Source organism: Typopeltis vanoorti, chromosome 5 (assembly GCF_054136105.1).
Source record: "Typopeltis vanoorti isolate ZY-2024b chromosome 5, IOZ_Tvanoo_1.0, whole genome shotgun sequence".
In the NCBI taxonomy this organism is placed as follows: Eukaryota; Metazoa; Arthropoda; class Arachnida; order Uropygi; family Thelyphonidae; genus Typopeltis; species Typopeltis vanoorti.
In genome coordinates, this window is record NC_143553.1 from 75,510,410 (window position 1) to 75,531,070 (window position 20,661).

At 34.0% G+C, this 20,661-nt stretch overlaps 1 protein-coding gene across 1 annotated transcript in view; it reads left to right on the top strand.

The window, feature by feature from the left end:
• Positions 1-6,131, top strand: part of por (Protein-serine O-palmitoleoyltransferase por) — a 277,914-nt gene extending 271,783 nt beyond the window's left edge. Inside the window, exon 14 of the mRNA XM_090393431.1 lies at positions 6,033-6,131. Within this exon, the coding sequence (XP_090249557.1) occupies positions 6,033-6,131 (99 nt within the window). The remainder of the gene's footprint in view (positions 1-6,032) is intronic.
• The last annotated feature ends 14,530 nt before the right edge of the window (positions 6,132-20,661 follow it).

Sequence of the window (20,661 nt, forward strand, 5' to 3'; positions counted from 1 at the left end):
GTAGGAAAGGTTCCTAAGAAGTGAAAATCATACCACTCCACAAGTATGTTTCTAGGACAGAACTTTCAAAATATGGACTAGTCTGTATATCTGCAGTTGTAATCAGAGTATTGGAGAATTAGGTTGGGAATAAAATTCAGGACCGAATTTGATGGATATTGGATTTTTTATGATGGTCAGCATAGGTTTGTAATTGATAATCTTGTTTTAGCAATTTACTTGCATTTTATGATAAGGTAATGAGTGTGTTAGATGTGGGAGAATCATATACAGTGATATTCTTGGACTGTGCAAAAGCATTTGATAGATTACCACATGATTAGTTGGTGTACAAGCTGTAAAAGATCGGGAATAGATAGCATATTGGTTAGATGAATCAGAGATCGGCTTTCTGAACAATACCAACAAGTTGTGTATGATGGAGCCGTATCTGAAAACAATTTTATTTTTCTCAATTTTATAACATGACAAATGTGTTGGATAAGGAAGATTCATATATGATGACATTCTGGAACTTTGAAAAAGCATTTGATAGAATTACTGCATGATAAGTTGGTGTATAAGCAACAGATGGGAATGGATAATGGATTAGTTACTTAGATTGGAGCTTGGCTCTCTGAATGATGCCAGTAAGTTGTATATGATGGATCAGTGGCTCAAAGGAAGGTAATCAGTGGTGTGTGTGTGTGTGTGCGCGCGCGCGCGCCAGGGTTCTTTTCTTGGGCTCCTGCTGTTTAATTTATTTGTTAATGATGTTTAATGTGGATTAACTGGCAATATTCAGTTGTTTGCTGATTATGCAAATTTGGGATAATTCTAAGGAGTACTGCTGATGTTAATTCCCTTCATGCAGATTTGAATAGATGTTTAGCTTAGACAAATGAGTAAGGTTGTAGTTTTAATTTTAATAAGTGCAAGCTGTTGCATTTAGAGTGCAGAGATAAAAAGCTGTGTACTGTATTTGATGAAACTATGTTTAAGGAAGTAGATGAGATTCGAGATCTCACTCAAGATCTCGAATCTCACTCAAGATTCGAGATCTTGAGTGCAACAGTCCAATTCTGAACTATTGCACTCAGATTTGGTTACCTAGTTTTCATTGTAATGCTGAAACATCATGAAGATCCAGAGACAAGTGACTAAGGCAATATAAGGACTGTGGAATGTTGGTTATGGGGAGATGTTAAAGGAATGTAAAGTATAGAGTTTGATAGACAGAAGAAAGAGAAGTTATATGATACATTTAAGTTGGTGAGAGAATTTTATCAGATTAATACAGATGGGATTATAAAATGAGTGGAAAGTGAGAATAAGAGGGAAGAATAAGAGGCCATCCCTGGAAGTTGTTTAAAGGTGTGGTTTAGCAGGGTGTCAAGAGTAGATTTTTTACATCGAGAATTGTGGATGAATGGAACACATCACCAGAATTGGTGATATGTTAAATTGTGAATGCCAGAAATGTTGAGGATTTTCATGGTCAATATGATAAATGTGTTGTTGGTTGATTGAACCTCCCACAGTGAGTCTGCTGACTCTATGGAAGTTGTGTGATAATGATATATATATATATATATTATTCTGAAAAGATTATATATATATATAATATATATATATATAATCTTTTCTCCATTGGCAGAGAAAAGGGGGAACCTTTTCTCCACCAATGGAGGAGAAAAGGGGAACCCCTTATGAATAAATAATCTTTTGTGGGTGGGAACTACACATTAAAAAAAATTGCAGCTTGTTTTAATAAATACTGTAGCTCATATTAAATTACAGTGCATGTTCTTGTGAGCAAGTAATATTCCATCCCATTTTCCTTTGCATGTTAGCTCAGTGTCCTGTCGCAGCCAAATAACTTTGCTTCTTTGAAACCTAGTTAATGCTCTGATAGGATAGTTAATCCTGCCTGTGCAGTGTATTCATCACTGTCAAGTGTGCATATTTTTTTGATCATTTTTCCTGTTTGTGAGATGAAAAACCTGTGTTTCTGGGATGAAAACATGCTAGGTTCATACGAGACTGGCCAACTCACCTTTAGTTGAAAAATGTGATAAAGGTTTCTTTGCATCCTAGATGTATTTGAATCCAGTTCTTTCCATCTAAAGGACATAGTCAAAACTGACTGTGTTATGGAAGTATCAGCAAGTGATATGAATTAGGGGTTTAAGGGCTTAAGGGATTTTTTTACTATTTAGAATGAGTGACCAAAAACATCTAATTTAAGAACTTTTGCTTTGCATTTATTAAATTTAGAAATTACAGCAGCCAGACAATGTCTACAGAACAAAAAAAAAGCAAAAATGTTGTGAAAAATACTGTTTGACTGGCTCAGAAGTTTGAGGCAGCAGCATCCAAGTAAAAGAAGTACATTGTCATCTTCACCAGTTTGATAAAGTCAGCAGAAGGTTTTGAAGGTTCCATTCAAATTAATATCTCTGTGTGATTTATCAATCCTGTGGAAAGTGAAAAATGTATGAACTGAAAAGTTATTTCAACAGCAGCACTTCTCTTCCCCAAGAATAGCTATGTTTTAGAACTGCATCATACCCTGAATTTTATGAAATTTTGAGAGCTTGGTGCATTTGCATTTTTAGCTAATTTTGAAAGAGATATCATTGCTAGCCTTCATTCTCAAGAACTATAATAACTACTTGCTGTTTTGCATGAGCACAACCTGACATCAATCAGTTAAAAATGGCCACTCCTAAGCAAGACAATGCCAGACCTCACACAGTAGTTCAAATGGGGGAGGATCGAGCTATTGAAGATGTAGTTTCACCCTCATCTATAAGGCAATCCAGTCCTAGATCCATCCAATTATTACTCCATCTAATTTTTTTTTTCAGTTGAGGACTCAGTTTTTGCAAGAATGGTGCTTCATGGATGTTAAGATAATCAATGAAATCTATCCTGTAGTCCTAAATGGACTATTGGGTCACTCATGGCTGGTAGGTGATGTTCTTTTTAGCCTCCTCCAATCATCTTGGTCTCTTGTTCTTGATGTCAGTTGAGAAAGGGAGGAATTTGTTCATTTTAATCGAGGTCGGCCATTAACCCTTGATCCCGGAACGATTCCTTCTAGTGCTTTCTTTGAAATGCCATTAGCCCTCTCCACATGTCTGAACCATTTCATCTGTCTTCTTCTGATGACTGGCAGAATATTTTTCCTTTTTTTCCCTGTCTATTGAATCAATCAGTTTGCAGACATTTTCATTGGTTTCGTGAGTGGTATAGGGAATTCTCAAAAGTCTTCTGTAAGTTTTCATTTCAAAAGACAGGAGTCTCCTCTCATCTTCCCTCAAGGTCTGACAACCATACAAGAGGATAGAATTCACCAAACTGTCAATTAGTCTTAGTCTGGTTGTGATTACTATTCCGTTATCTCTCCACAGCGGTTTAAATTTCTATAGGACCACAGTTGCCTTAACTCAGTATTTAATGCCAGTTTTTAAGTGGCCAGCTTGACTCAGTGTGCTTCCTAGATAAGTGAACTTGTTTACATTCTCAATTTGTATCTTTAAGAGTTCAATGTCTGATTTTGAGGTTTTCATTGTTTTTGTTTTTGCAGATTTATGTATAATCCATATTTTTTTAATATTCTGAAAATGCGACTGGTTATCTCTTGTAATTCTTCTTCACTTTCTGCCAGAAGATCGATATCGCCTGCAAAACGTAAGTTGTTTATTCTTAGTCTGCCAACTACTATTCCAGTGTCATATTCATGAAGAGCTTCATCTATGACATATTCCAGAACAATTAAAAAGAAGAGGGGGACAAGATACATCCCTGTCTTACCCCCCCCCCCCCCCCCTCGTTATGCCCAGAACAGTTCACTGCTGTAATTTTTAATTTCAATTCTCATATCAGATGAGGAATAAAGAGATTTAATAATCCTAATGATTTTATTGTCTATACCATAATGTTCTAAAATTTTCCATAATGCCTCATGACAGATTATTTTGTTATGTTCTATGAATTGTAAAAATATGGTCGATTGTACCTCTGGACTTCCGTAAACCTGCTTGTTCATCTGATAGTCTGCTTTCTATTTTCTTTTCACTTGACAATAATATTTTTAACAAGATTTTGCTTGAATGGCTAATAAGGCTTATTGTTCTATAATTGCTACATTTATTGCTGTTTCCCTTTTTAGGAATAGGTATAAGGACAGGCATCTGCCGATCAGAAGACCAAGTCTCTGTGTTCCATACATCCTGAAATAAATTTAGTAAGATGTCAATTATGATGTCACCTCCTTCGCATATCAGTTCCATTATAACACCATCAATTCCCTGTGATTTTTCTATTTTTGAGGAGCTAACTGCTGCAATGACTTCTTTTAATATCGGGGGTATTCTCCTTCCTCCGAACCTCCTGGCAAAATTTTGTCCAAAATATCATCAGTCAGTTGGGGGTCCTTTTGAAAAAGTTTGGTTGTATAACATTTCCATCTATCAACTATTTTCTGGTTATCCGTGATAAAAGTTTCATCTTCTATACTCCAGTTAATTGCAGTAGAAGGTTGGTTAACTTATTGATAATTTGAAAAGCACTTTTAGGATTATTTTTATTTAGGTCCTCTTTTATATTTTTGCATTCATCTAGTATCTATAAGTTCCTAGCATGTTTGACTTCTTTTTTAATAATCTTGGTAATATTTTTATACTGTTCTCTATTGTACCACTATTAATATGAGATTTTAAATTTCTTCTTTTGTCGCATAGGTCCAAAATATTTTTGGTTATCCATGGTTTATTGACTTTCCAAGAATTTCTTCAGCTGTTTCAGTTATCTTTTGTGAGAAGTATAGATTTTAGATTCGATATTATTATATTTTTTTGAAGCTTGTAAATTGAAACAAAAATTTGTTTCAATTTACATTATATAAATGCATTTATTTGTGAGTCTTTTAAATTTCTATATTATATCTTTTACGAGTTGATTTTGTAGGTAATATTTCCCTCATTTTCATATTCACAGTTGTATGGCCATATTGTGGTCGCTGCCAATGTCAGCTCCAGGAAATGATCTGGTTCTTGTGAGGTTGATGGAGTTTTTAAATTTTGTGCTTACAAGGATGAAGTCAATTAGGTTGTGTGTTTTACCATCAGGGGATGTCCATGTTCATCTTCTGGAAGGTTTATGGAGAAATAGTGTTAGTAATTAATGGTGAATTCATTTTGTGGGGCAAAATTGATCAATTTGAAACCTCTTTCTTTTGTCTCCCCATAGCCATAGGGTCCAACAAATGGGAGAAAATCCTTACCAATCTGTTCCAATTTTGGCATTCCAATCGCCCTGTACAATCAAAAGGTCTTTTCTATTCGCTCCAGTGATTGTTGCATTAAGTTGGCCATAAAACTCCTCTACTTAGGAGTCCTTGTGACCTATGGTTAGGGCATAGACCTGTATGATGGCAATATTGAGTGGTTTTCCTCTTAGGAGGACTAAAGCAATTCTGTTATTGATAGGATTGAATTCCATGACAGAATTTTGTGATGATTTGTGTATCAAAAACCCGACACTTTCTTTTCTGCTGCAATCACATCCAGAGTAAAGAAGCAGATGTCCTTCATCTGTTGTTAGCTCTCCTGTTTTGGGCCATTGAATTTCACAAAGTCCCATAACAGTCCATTCATATCTTTTTAGTTCGTGCTGTAGTAGTTTGAGTTGACCTAATTGTAGTAGAGTCCTAATATTCCAGGTTCCAGTCATTAAATGGTTGTGGAGTCTGAAGTTACTTCTTGCAAAGAGATTGATTGATCAAGACCACTGAACCTAATGGTTATATATTATTGAGTAATGCTTTTCATTTATATTTTTATGAGAGATTATAAAGTAAACATTACAGAAACCTTTAGATCATTTTGTAATTCATCATTTAATGTTAGTGAGTTGTAGATTATGTTATTATTTAGATAAGAATAATTTATTAAAAAATAATCCAAAAATTATATAAACAACTTTATTTTAGAAACATACTGCTTTTGGTGACTTTTAAATAATCTTAATTTTTTGACATTTTTTAGGGTTACAGTATGCAGCATACACGAGAAAAATGGGCAGAATTGAATTTTGCAAGTCACTGGATGGCACTGATAACATATATGTTTCATATTCTAATTTAGGCTAATTTTACAGGCCTCTTCATTTTACCAAATCCTGAAATTCTGAGGCATCATATTGGAAGTAGTTTCCCCTTGCTATTTAATGTTGTTTAATTTTTACAGTAAGTTTTTGTACAAAATAGTCTGTATTGTTCCACTTTATATTTAATAATTAATAGAAACACTTCCAAAGTTTCTGTTAATTGTTAACATTAATAATTTTTATATTTAAAATGTAATTTATTACTTTTTAAAATTGTGAATCATGACAATTTAAAATTTGTGAACTTGCTGAGGCAAAAGTGTATTCATTTTAACAAAATTACTAAATTTCTAATTCAATTTAGTATACAATTATACTAAAATGTCACAGGACACTTGCAGATATAAACAAAAGGTGTTTATTAACATAAGGTAATAATGTGTTGTCCTACCTTTATTTGTAATAATTGCTTCCTTGTGCCATGGAAGGCTTTCCACTAAATTATGTTAGAAAGTTAGTTTGGTAGTATCATGTTTCACTCAGCTCTTTTAAAATATTAGTAAGTTCTACTAATGAGGAAAGAACTATTTTGTCTCTGCCATAATTCTGCATTTCAGTTTACCTACAGATGTTCTGTTGGATTCAATTCGTGCTTTGTGCTGACTATTATTATATTCTAATATTATTCTTTTCAAACCACATAAAGACTGGCTCAGTGCATAATTTCCCTGAACATCATTGTAGAATCTAACTGTCATGATTCTGTTTACAGCAAATATACCAAAGAAACACCCTTGGATCATTACACTGCCACTTCCAGATTTCATTATTGGAACAACACACTTCAGTAAAAAAAAAAAAGTATTCCCAGGTGTCCTCCAAATCCAAACACATTCATTAAACTGGAAGAGTTTATGTTGACTCACTGCTCCACGGGATTAGCTTTCATTGGCTTACAGGCTTGGATTTGTGTGACTTGGGTCCATGCCAACTAATGATCCGAATTTGTTGCTGTTAACAAAAAAAAAAATTTATGGAGTGTAGCTCATCCATGCAAGCATGTGGATTTCAGCTTATCTGTGAATTGTTTGCATCATTCATACACTATCAAGAGTCAAGATGCACATAGATAGGCCTGACAGTCTATCTACTCATATCATGGGCTCAGTCACATATAGACTTCTATTTTTTTAGCACATTACTAAATGTAGGCTCATTACATGTACAGAAATTTCCACATCTGATTGTCATTGCTCGTCTGAAATAATATTCACACTCTGTGTATCCATTATTCAGCACAAAAGATGAAAATGACTTCCCAGCAAACTACTGGTCTCCTTTTTGGGAAAACATGGAAATGCAACATCTCCTTTGTAAGCTACAAAATGTGCATAGTCATATCAGTTATCAGATTTTCTCTAATAGAGGACCATATCAAAGAGAGATCTCTTATCAAAAAAGTTTCTTACAGAACTGCTGTAAGAAATATGCTTAGTCAAATGCCAGACTTTCTATAATTGTATTCATGATGCTTTAGGTTTCAAGTAGAACAATTCCAAACATATCAAAATCAAAGTGTAAATCATCATCATCATCAAATTCCTGCCATGTACCCTCAAGGGGTGTACAGGATATGACCGTACTACATGAAAAAATTACATCATTACTAACTTCCTATCTACAATTTTCCTCCAAATCAGTCTGTTACTTGTCAAGACTCCAATATTATCAGATCTTATATTTCTATCGTCTAAGGCACTTTGTACCGTATCAATCCACCTATATCTTGGTCTTCCTCTGGGTCGTTTTCCTGCCACCCTGGCAGAGAACACTTGTTTTGCTAATCTTTCCTCTCCCATTCTATTTAAGTGACCATACCATCTGAGATTAGCTCTGCTAACGCATTCCTGGATGCTGACAATGTCAAGTTCTTTCCTAATATCCTCATTTTTAATATGATATTGCCATTGATGCCATCTGTTCATGCCTCTAATCTTTCTCAGGACTCTCATATCTGCAGTCTCTAGTCTTTGGTCAAGTGTTTTACTTCTGACCCAGCTCTCAGATCCATAAGTTAAAATTGGTTTGAACACAGTCTTGTATACAGCTAATTTAGTGTTCCGACTAATTTCTTTCTTATTCCATATGAATTTATTCAATTGACTTCTCACGATACCACCTTTGCTGATTCTGTTGTCTATTTCTATATTTAGTTTACCATCTTCAGTAAAAATTGTGCCTAAGTAGCTGAAATGTTTTACTTGTTCCACAGGTTCTCCATTCACAACACAGTTGACATTTTCAATGATTCTACCTATTTTCATTGTCTTTGTCTTTTTATTGCTGACCTTCATACCATATCTATTACAACAGCTATTCAATTTAGTCAGAGAATCTTGCAGACTTGTAGCGGATTTATTTAGAAGTATAACATCATCCACATAAAGCAAAGAGCTGACATTAACATCTCCAATTTTGATATCAGGTTTAATACCACATTCCTTCATAATGTGATCCATATAGATAATGAATAACAGAGGGGATAATGTACATCCCTGTCTCACACCAGATTTAACATTAAACCATCTTCCTGTACTTCCTTCAATTCTAACTGCTGACTCACAACTCAAATAAAGACTAAGTACTGCTTGATATAATGCCCCATTGACACCATATAACTGCAGCGTATTGAATAGCTTCTCTCTTGGCACCTTGTCATATGCCTTTTCCAAATCGACAAAACTTAAATACAGATCTTTGTTATATTCCCATGCTTTCTCGACTATTTGTCGTAAAGTGAAGATCTGATCCTGACAGCCTCTATTTGGCCTGAATCCAGCTTGTTCTTCACGAAGCTTTTCTTCCACAATTCTTCTCAACCGTTTCTCAAGTATACTTGCATAGATCTTGCCAGGAACACTCAGTAGGGAAATACCTCTGTAATTCTCACATTCAGTTTTATTTCCCTTTTTATATATGGGTACTATGAGAGCTCTACTCCAATCATCGGGAATTCGTCCCTCTGTCCAGGCTTTCTGAACTATGCAGTGCAGCCACTGTAAGACTCTTATACCACCATACTTCAGCATTTCCGGTCGAATATCATCTACTCCTGCTGCCTTTCCACATTTCAAGCCTTTGATGGCTTTTTCTACTTCAAGTATGGATATGTATTCCTGACTGCATGCCTGGTCAGTGTTTTTTATCACTGTGCTGTCATCACTGCTTGTTTCATTTAGCAGTTTTTCAAAGTAATTACTCCATACTTCAAGGATATCTTTTTCTCCTGTTTTCATTTCACCTTTATCATCTCTAATTCCTTTTACAGCACTCTTTCCTCCATTCCTAAGCTTCTTCAACAACCTCCAGAATATTTTGCCACCTTCTTGATATTTATTTTCTATATTCTTGCCAAAGTCCTCCCATGACTTTTGTTTAGCTAGTTTTACACACTGTTTAGCTTTCTTACATTTGTCTCTGTATTCTGTAAGAGTAAAAGCTGACTTATTTGCCAGGAACTTTTGATATGCTTTCTTCTTTTCCTTCACTGCCTCTTTAACTTCCTGTGTCCACCAGGGAGTTCTGATTTTTTTATCCTTGCACACAACCTCACCACATGCCTCTCTGGCAGAATCAATCAATGTTTCCTTCAGAGTTTGCCCCTGAATCTCCAAGGTTTGATTCCTGTTCTCAAACTCTTTCATTTTCTTTTCAATAATATTTCTGTATTTTAGTCTACAGTTCACATCTGAGAGCTGCTCAACTTTTATTCGCTTTAAAACTTTCTTACATGTTATTCTTTTCAATATGAAATTCAATTTTATCCTGCTCAAGACTAAATAGTGATCACTTCCAATTTCAAATCCTCTGTACACTCGGGTGTCCTGCACCAAGGAGAAAACATCACTATCAACAATAACATAGTCAATGAGACTTTTCTTATTCCTAGCCTCTTCTCTCCATGTGAATTTGTGCACATTTTTATGTTGGAACATGGTGTTAGTAATAACCAGTCCATGTCCTGAGCAGAAATCCAACAGATATTTGCCATTATTATTAGCTTTGCTCTTTTCTCCAAATTTTCCCAAAATATTTTTGTATGTCTCACAATCATTTCCTACTCTACTATTTAGATCCCCAACAAGGACCAACTTTTCCTTTTTCATTGTGTCAGTTGCTTTTTCTAAAGCCTCAAAAAATTCCTCCACTTCTACCTTAGTAGAACCTTCTGTGGGACCATAGGCACAAATAAGTCTCATTGTCCAGTTCCCCATTCTCATATTTGCCCACATTACTCTACTTGAGACTGACTGCCATTCAAGAAGATTAGCCTCGTATTTTGTGTTGAATACTATGGCTACTCCTTCTTTTCCTTGATTGTCATTGCCTGAATATAACATTTTGTATTTATTGCACAGAAAGATCTCACTAGTTTTGGTCTTTTTTGTTTCAGTCACCCCTATTATGTCGATCTGGTACTTATCTAATTCCTCAGCTAGCTCCATTTCTTTGCCATTCAGGCTTCTTACATTGATAGTACCGATCTTTAACTCTGGTGATGTTGAGTTGGGGTTTGTTTTCAGATTTGTTCCAGTAGCTGACTTTTCGCTGTTCGCCCTGGTTCCCTGGCGAAAACAATGGGGGCCTTGTTTAACCGGGCGACGCCCCAGCCGGCATGAAATTTTGTCATGTTGTACCATCATTTTTTATTTTTGGTTTAACCAATAAGAATACAATTTGGTCGGCTAAATCCCAAATTGCCCAAAGTGTAAATATAATTTGTAAAAATCTTCTCTTTACTAGTATGAAATTTCCTTAAAGCATCAAATTCAAATCATTTAACAATGTTATGCTTTTACTACCATTATACAAAACATGTCAAAGTTCACTTCAAGATCGCAGCTATCTTCTAAGTTGTATATGGAACTTTGGCTATGTTACCTTTGAACTTCAAATTCCTATCCACCATTATGTAAAGATCCCTAACATAATCCTGCTAATATAATATGCTGCAGGTAATCTAGTCGTGCCAAAGTGCACTTTACACTTACTAACATTAATCCGACAGCCATTTTTTTTTTGTTTTCCCTTCCCAATTTTCTAGCCTATTCGAATCATTTTGTAACTGCTGAATGTTAGTAGCATCGCTAATTGCTCTGCCTATCTTCGCCTCATTGTCAAAAAATTGGACATCTGATGTTAGACCCCCTAACTGATGTCATTAATCTATAGATTGAACAACAATGGCTCAAGGACTGAACCCTGAGGTACATGACTAATCACCTTAAATCTGGCAGATTCACACCCACCGCATAGCACTTTTTGATATCTGTCCGTCAACCATCCTCTGATCGAAGTCAACAATTTATATTCCGATCTCATATTCTCCAGTTTATGCAACAGCTTTTCGTGTGGTATCCTATCAAATGCCTTAGTAAAATCCAACATTATCATAGTGTATCCATTCCCTTTATCCAACTTGGCCATAACATGTTATAAAGTATGAGAAAATTGCTAAAACATGACATTCCTTTAGTAAACCCATATTGCTCCTTGCAGAGCATAACTTGTTTTGTTTACCCATTTCTGTATGCGAGTCCTTTACAACTTCTCTAAAATCTTCACTAAAACACCAGAGGTACTGATAGGTTGGTAGTCATCAGTTTTTGCACCACCCTTGTGAGTGGAACTATCATACATTCCTTCCATTCCTGAGCTGAGACTCAAGTTATACAAATATGTGAAGGGTCTAGCCAATTTGGGTCAACATTCCTTTACCAAATGTGCTGATATTCCATCTGTCCCTATTGATAAATTTTTATTTAGATTATGCATCAGCTCTTCAACCTCATTTTCATGTACCTCTAACTCTTCATCCAGTTTAGCAGTAGCACTGTGCACCATGTTACATACATCTGGTTGATATATCTTAGTGTGCATCCATTAATTGAACAGTCTCATTAGCTTTTGACAACAGAGCACCATCCACATTCAGTAAAGTTATTTTTCTACATTCATTCTTTCTTTTGCTTGCATCATGAAGCATAACAATAAAATTCTTTTGGATTCTTTTGGCCTGCATAGCCAATTTCTTTTCATACTCTGAATTTGCTTTCTGCACAATACTTGTTACTTTTGTAACCTGTACTTTATATACTTCATAACTTCTCTCTTTTATTTTCACAATATTTTTTGCACATCATCTTCTTGTGGATCTCTTGCTTAATAAGTTTGCCATCCTTTTTACTTTCCAACCCATTTATTCTTTGAGCACTATTCAGATACTGCTTTATTTAGGCACGTTTTCAAAGATTTTCCCATGCATTGCTGACATTTTTCCCATTCAGTAACTGATATTATGGGATGAAAGATGGTATTCTCCTAAGTTGATCATAATTTCCAGCTTTGTAGGTCAGCATGCAACCTGTTCTAATGGGAACATCAGTATAATTAGATACTTCTCAAGAAAGCATGGCATGATCACTGTCACCAACTGATGGTAAAATAGCCATATTTTTAACAAAGGCCCCTTCTGACACTCCTGTACAATGGGCTTGAAATATGCGCTTTGAGTTCAGACCTTTTGTGTATCTCTGTGGAGGGGAAAAGAGAAAGTTTTACAACAAGGCCAAATAGATTGCATATCTAATCATAAGAATAGGATAGGTAGTTATTTGTTATGCCTATACACAAGTTCGTTGCTTTATAGAATACGATGTGGCCTGATATTGTTGGCATAGTGAAACCTGGCTATCAGAATCAGATATGGTAATTAGGTTTGAGTGCAAAGGGTATACAAGAAATGCATCGAAATTTAGCCTTATGGGTACTCAAGTTCCTTCTTTCACATGCTGCTTAAGAAAGTTGTCTCGCAACAATTCAATAAATTCCTCTTCATTCTAATCATGATATTTCTCTTCTACCCAATCAATATTTGGATAATTAAAATTACCCATAATGATCACTTGTTTAGTACCCATAAGTCTAATTTTTAAGAATTCCAATTGCATTCCCCCTCTAATAATTCAGGAATGGAATTATAAATAGCTACTCTTTGTCTAATTACCAATTTGAAAGTTTTCACAGGAAATATTGCATAAGGAGTATTCGAAATCTCTTACTTCATTTTATTTATCATATCAAGAAAATAAATAAATAATAATATCACATTGTCTGTCGAAACAGGTGCTTTTAAAACCAGATGATTTCTTTGCAATTTGACTATTCCAGCCATTATCTTATTTTCCATTAATTGTTCTGTTTTCTGAAATTATTCTGAATTTTATAGATATACTGTATTTCATGTTATATTTTCACTATGTGAAAAAAAAATCACTATAAAAAAATTATAGTTATGTATTTAGTTTTGAGCGTTTTCTCCTCTTAAAAAAAGTCCCAAATGCTACTATTTTCTGGTTGCTCTTTCTGAAATAATCATCAATTTCCTGATATGTATCCCCAAGGGATGTTTAGGTTGTAATGACAGGATTAAATGATTAAGTTCACATTATTATTATTAATCTCCTATCAACAATTTTCCTCCAAATCAGTCTATTACTTGTGAGGACTCCAATATTAGCATATCTAACATTTCATGCTTCTAAGGCACTCCTGACTGAATCAATCTATCTAGACCTTGGTCTTCCTCTGGGTCTCTTTCCTGCCATCTTGGCATCAAAGATCTGTTTTGCTAACCTTTCCTAACCCATTCTATTTAAGTGGCCATGCTGCCTTAGATTAGCTCTGCTGACACATTCTTGAATGCTAATGATAAGTTCCTTTCTGTTTGAACACTGTCTTGTATATATACTGCTAATTAAGTATTTTGGCTAATTTTTCTCTTATTCCATATAAGTTTATTCAGCTGGCTACCCATAATACCAGCATTTCCTATTTTCTGTTGTTTCTTTCCAGATTTAACCTGTCACCTTTACTAAAAACTGCACCTAAATTAGTTGAAATATTGTACTTTTTTTATAGGATTTTTATTCAGAATGCAGCTGAAGTTTTCTATGCTCCTGCCTATATTCATAGTTTTGGTCTATTTTTGTTGATTTCATGCCAAATTTGTTATTCAATTTAGTTAGAGAATCCTGGAGACTTGCACTAAATGTGTTTAGGAGTACATCATCTGCATAAAGAGATGTTTGACATATCCAATTCTAATATTAGGCAAAATGCCACTTCCATTCACATGATCCATATAGATGATAAATAAGAGCAGAGATAATGTGGAGATAATCTTGTTTTACACCTGATTTTACATCAAACCGCTTTCCTGGATTTCTTTCAATTCTAACTGCTGACTGACAACTTAAATATAGACTATGTATTGCTCTGTATAATGCTCCATTCATCCCGATATAATTGAAGCATTTTGAAAAGCTTTTCTCTGAGTACCTTGTATGTCTTTTCCAGATAGTTTGTTTATAAAACTATATAAACTATTATAAAAAATATTATATTAAACTATAAAAAGTATAGATCCTTGTCGTATTCCCACAGTTTTTCAGCTATTTGTCTTAAAGTGAGAATCTGATCTTGGTAACCTCTATTTGTCCTGAACCCAGCTTGTTCTTCTCTCTCCAAGTTTCTCTTCCACAATCTTTCTCAACCTCTTTTCAAGTATGCTTGCATAAATCTTACTTAGAACATTTAGTAGAGAAATTCTTCTGTAATTCTCACATTCACCTTTATTCCCTTTTTTATAGATGGGTACTATGACAGTTCTACTCCACATTCTACTTCATGCACAAACTTTGTTTGCTTACGCTCGGATAAAGGATACTAAGAATATAATTTCTTGGAATTTAGAGTTTTACTCCAATCATCAGGAATTCGACCTTCTGAATTATGTATTGTAGCCACTGAAAAACTTTTATACCTCCATATTTAAGCATTTCTGGTCAAGTATCATCTACTTCAGCTGCCTTTCCACATTTCAAGTTTTTGACAGCTTTTTTTACCTCAAGTATTGATATGTACTCCTCTTTGTATTCCTCTTAAAAAATTTCTAGTATGGTTCTGTCACTGCTTGGTTAGATTAAGTCTTTCAAAGTAATTACTCCAGACATCTAAAATATCCTTATCTTCAGTTTTCAGTTCACTGTTATCATCTTTGATTCCTTTTACAGTCTCTTTCCTCCATTTCTAAGCTTCTTCAATAGCTTCCTGATATTTATTTTCCATATGCTTACCAAAGTCTTCCTGTTACTTTTGTTTAGCTACTTTTACACATAGCTTAGCTCTCTCTTACATTTTTCTGTGTGTTCTTTTAGGACATATGCCAACTTATTTGCTAAGAACTTTTGGTATGTTTTCATCTTTTCCATAACTATTTCTTTTTTTTGTGTCCACCATGGTGTTCTTATTTTTCTATCCTTCTAGACAACTTCACCACATACCTCCCTAGCTGAACCAATCAATCAATCTCTTCTTCAGAGTTTGCCACTGATATTCCAAGGTTTGGTTTTTGTTTTGAATTTGTTTGATTTTTTCCTCAATAATGTTTGTACAGTTGAGTCTACAATTTATCTGTAAAAGCTGATTTAATTCTTTTTAAAACTTTCTTCCATGATGTTCTTTTCAATGTGATATCCATTTTTATCCTGCTTAGTACTAAGTAATGGTTACTTCCAATTTCAAGTCCTCTGTACACTCTTTGTATGCTGAACCAGCATGCTGATATTACTATCAATGATGACATCATCTTATTTCTTGTGTCTTCTCTCTGTGAATTTGCACACATCTTTATGTTGAAACATAGTGTTTCAACATAAAGTTGAAAAAGATTAGTAATGACTAATCCATATCCTAAGCAAAGTCCAGTATTTAGTATTAGCTTTGCCCTTTTCTCCAAATTTTCCCAAAATGCTCCTATATGCTTGGTGGGATTCATTTTCTTTGCTATTCGGATCTCCAACAAAAAAATGGGAAAAGGATGACTTTCCCATTTTCTTTACATCAGCTTTCTGTATTAATAACTCAAAAAATTCTTCCACTTCTTCCTTAAAGGAATCTTCTGTAGGCATAAATAAGTTTAATGGTCCATCTCGTCAGTTTTGATGTTTCCCCACATAACTCTACTTGAAACTGCCTTCCAATCAAGAAGTTTATATTCATGTTTGGTATTGAATGTTATTTATTACTACTCCTTCCTTTTCTTGATCATTATTGCCTGAAAATAACATCCTACACTTATATTTAGTAAGATCACATCTGTTTTTGTCTCAGTAATGCCAGTTATGAGATATTATGAAATAAACAGTATTAGAAATGCTATCAAAATGATGAATAAGATCCAATTGAAACTGCATTTGAGCCATGTATATATTCTTGTATGTCCATCCTAGATTTTATTATATACTTGTTTTAATCCTTTATCCAAGTATATAATTTCTTGGTATCTTTAATTTATAGTATAACCTAGTGAAAATACTTCCAACAACTTTCTCTAATCCAGAGTATTTTAATAATAAGGTGTGACACCTTTTGCCTACTTGTATATGAAAATATGACTTCTGCATTACTTCAACCTTGGTATCACCTCTGGTCTAGCTCCTACTGATGAGACCTCAATAAAGGCCAAAACTGGTCTGGGTAGTGACCTCTCCATAATGCTTAGCATTATGGAGAGGTCACTACCCGAACATGTCTGCAAGGAGATGTTCTTTGCATTATGGGATACTAAGGCAAGTGATGTGAAGTCATTAACTTCTTTATACGAGTTGTCCCAGTCCTGAGAATAGTTCAGGCGCAAACTTGTTTGCTTACACTTGGATAAAGGATTAAACCAAGTATATAAATTCTTGGTATCTTTAATTTATAGTATAACCAAGTGAAAAAATTTCCAACATTCAATCTTATGAAGGAACTTTCACACTGCTCTCACTGAAGGCAGCTGTACATTTGACATGCATTCTTTATATCCATATAAATTAGTATTTACTAATATCAGAAAGGAGTCTGCTTTATTGCATGACATTATTCCCTGTTTTAATAGTGAATGATTTCGGTTATTATTCAAGTTTTATTGAAATGTACAAGGATGAAAATTTAGATCAAAACTCGTCCATTGTTAAAGTGGTCCCCTCCCCATAAATATTAAATATGACTTCTGTGTGTAACTACATGTGCATGCCATGTAGTTATACTACAAGTACCTGTTCAGGATATCTTTTTTTGATAATCAGATTGGATTGAAACATATGCCAAAAAAAAGTGGGGTTTAGTAGGTGTGATCTGTTAAATGTGTTCCATTTATGTGACTTATCAGCTAATTTATGGACACATTATTATTATATTTATTTGCAGAATTTTCTGTCCATATCCATACTGTGTATATATTTTGGAAAATTCGTTTTTTTATAATTATGTATCATATTGTGATATGCATTTGCAGTATCATTGTGCCAATGTTTCCATTTTATGTAAATTTTATTGCAGTTATGATAGTAATTATGTTAACTTTGAAAATGCATTAACATAATGTTTTTAATAAATGTCTGTTTATTTTTCAGAGTGTGCTGTGTACTTATACCATTAAAAATCAAAAAAAAAAAAAAGCTTTATATGTGCTTCACTTGAAACAGATGAGTTTAAGTGAAGTTTCAAAATAGTTGCAAAAATGTAATAATCTTTTAAATGTGAATATGGATGTATATTCTTTCATTTAATATATCTCAGATAATATTATGGCCAATAAAGTTCAAAAAAGGCATGTAACTGAAAGCAGTATCACTTGAGAAATCAAATGTGACTTAACATTTAATAAGTCACGTTTCTAAATCTACACAGTTGCTTTTTCTTGACCCTTAAAGATCTGTTCTTTTGTTATGCCATTAGGTATACAAAATAGTCACAAAATGTGACTATATAACTGTTATATAGGTTATAATAGTATATTTTTTTAAAAAAATATTCATATACCTTCAATCCTTTCCAAGCATTTATGCAATATACATCATTTTAGGAATACCGCCATTATTTTTATAGCTTTTGATAATGTAATTAACTTTGTGCATAGTGCAATAATAAAGCTTTTTAGAAAACCTCTCTCTAGACTGAATTGATTAGAAGGAAAATTCTGATATAACCATATGTTTGTTGTTAATTCTCACTGCATTAGACTCCTTAGGGCCAAAGGAATAGTTTTTATAGTGGACAGTTTGCTACAGCAAATGTCTTAGCATGGGATTTTGGCTGGAACTTGTTGGTAGTTTACTAGTGCATATGAATTCACTGTTGTGGTGGTGTTTGCTGTAATTAGGTAACCACATTTATAAGTCATATATTTGTCTTATGTCAATTTAGTACTCATGATATTAGTACTCAGTTAATGTATCTGAGCTGTTAGAATAGCAAAAAAAAAAAAAAAAAAAGTCCTTTATAGGTTCAATTCTAGTCACCAGAGGACTTTTTTTTTTTTAGCCATTTCCTGAGTTTGCTGTCAATAAATATGTTTTTATTCTCTCAACTAAAAAGTTCACACAATAATACTACTTTAGGATTATGAACACGAAATTGATGATAGTTGGCTGCTGTATTTTCACAACATTTTGCACACTGGGTAGATATCATTCCCACTTTCCAGCCATGATGAATGGCTGCCAATTTGCTCTATGCCAAAATAAAAAGGTGTACTCAATTTTGATTTTTCTGTCTTGTACATGAATTGCCTGATGCATACAGATTTACATATTAATAATGATTATCTAGTAATTGAAGAGTTAATTGATAAATAAGTTGTATGCAAATTGAGACAAAATAATCTCTATTTTAGATAAGCATGTCTCTTTTTATCTCCATCTCTTACCATACACATATAAATTAAAAATTTAATGGACTAAAAATAGTTAAGAACGAACATTTTGCCTACTTTTTTGTGTATAGAGCATGAGGTCCAGATTTATTTACAGATAAAAAAAAAATTTAAAAACTTAAGAGAAATGTATCATTCAGTTAACAAAAACAACAAATGAATTTAATATATGATTACAGTATCTTGCCTAAAACATCATGTTTTAAATCTCCCAACTCAAGACCACATGGTCACCTTCACCAAGTGGAGGCATTGTTGTCACCTTGGTTATGGATAGCTCTTCTGATCCAATGACCAGGTCCAATACTCTCCCACCCCTTCTTAAGTAATTATCTTTCAGCAGATGTATATATTCTTTTTTCTAACTGCCATGTGATCTTTCTTCCTTCCAGTCTATATATCCGTAGTTGTAGTTTCCCTTAATAATCATTCAACCTGTACTCATTGTACTAATTTGGCAATGCATATCTTCCAGATCATCTGTGGAACTCCCTGGCATATAGCAACAAACAACTGTATATTTACTCAGGGCCGACTCTTGGAATTTCGTCACCCCGTGCAATAGCATATTTTGCCATCCCTTCCCTTAAAAAAAAAAAACTCTTTTAATGATGTCTTAAAAGCCATGATGTTATTATTGATATGTTATATAAAAACTAAAAATGTGGACTGTGGATAGAACTCGTTGCTACATCAATAATAAGAAAGAAAAACTCAATTTTAAATTTAATTTTGTGATCAGAAATAGGCTCATCTTTTGCTTCATAATTATGTTTTTTCTGCCGACGCACTCTAGTATTTACAAACGTTGGTTTCAAATTAGGATCAGCTTCAACTTTTTCAGTTAATGTTGTAGCATCTACAAGAAAATTTTGAAATGATTCATCATTTCTGATATTCTCAATGCTTTGGAGAATATTTCTTAAAGTAGATATGGCAGTAGACAATTCCCTTTTTATTCCTTCCAATAATTTACTAGCAGCATTAATTTCATTTAAAAAACAGGAGAGAGAGCCGTACAATAGGTACCCCTCTCTTGATGAGTCTTTGGACTCCCTGGAGGTGTTGTGTAATAATAATTCAAGTTTCAAAAAATTGCCATCATTATGAACATCCAATTTATCAGAGGTTCCTCGAAAGGGCAAACATCGTTGAGCTAAAAATTGAACAATGGCAATTAGGCATTCTGTTATGCTCCTCCAGTGTTGAGCCTAGACGACAACTCAATCCACTTCTTATGGGACTCCAAGTGGTTTTTAGATTTTTTTGTGTTCGTTAAGATACAGATATAAATGCCCCCAATTGTTATATCTGTCAGCAGGGGTGAAATTTTATTACTGGAAAACAGCTTACAACAGAAACAAAATACAGAATCCTTTTCTTTAGAATACATTAACCATGACTGATTAATGATTTAATGAAAATTTCTGACCATTAGAGCTGGGCGTAAAAATGAAATCACTTTTTGGTCTCACCGGCATACCTTTCATTACGATTTCCAATCTTTCGGCATCGCTTAAAGAGGGATTCCATCTTGCTGGATCAACGTTCATCACTTAATTTTTTTGGAGAGGAATATATTAAATCATTTTCGTTTTCACCCTCATTGTTACCAGTATCGACATTACTGGTCATGAGCTCAGAATTTTTGGTTTTGGTCCTTTCGCTTATTTTCTCTTGTACTACATTAGCTGTTTCATTTGTTACATATTTATGCAAAGCTCCTCATTGTTTCTGAATATTGCGTT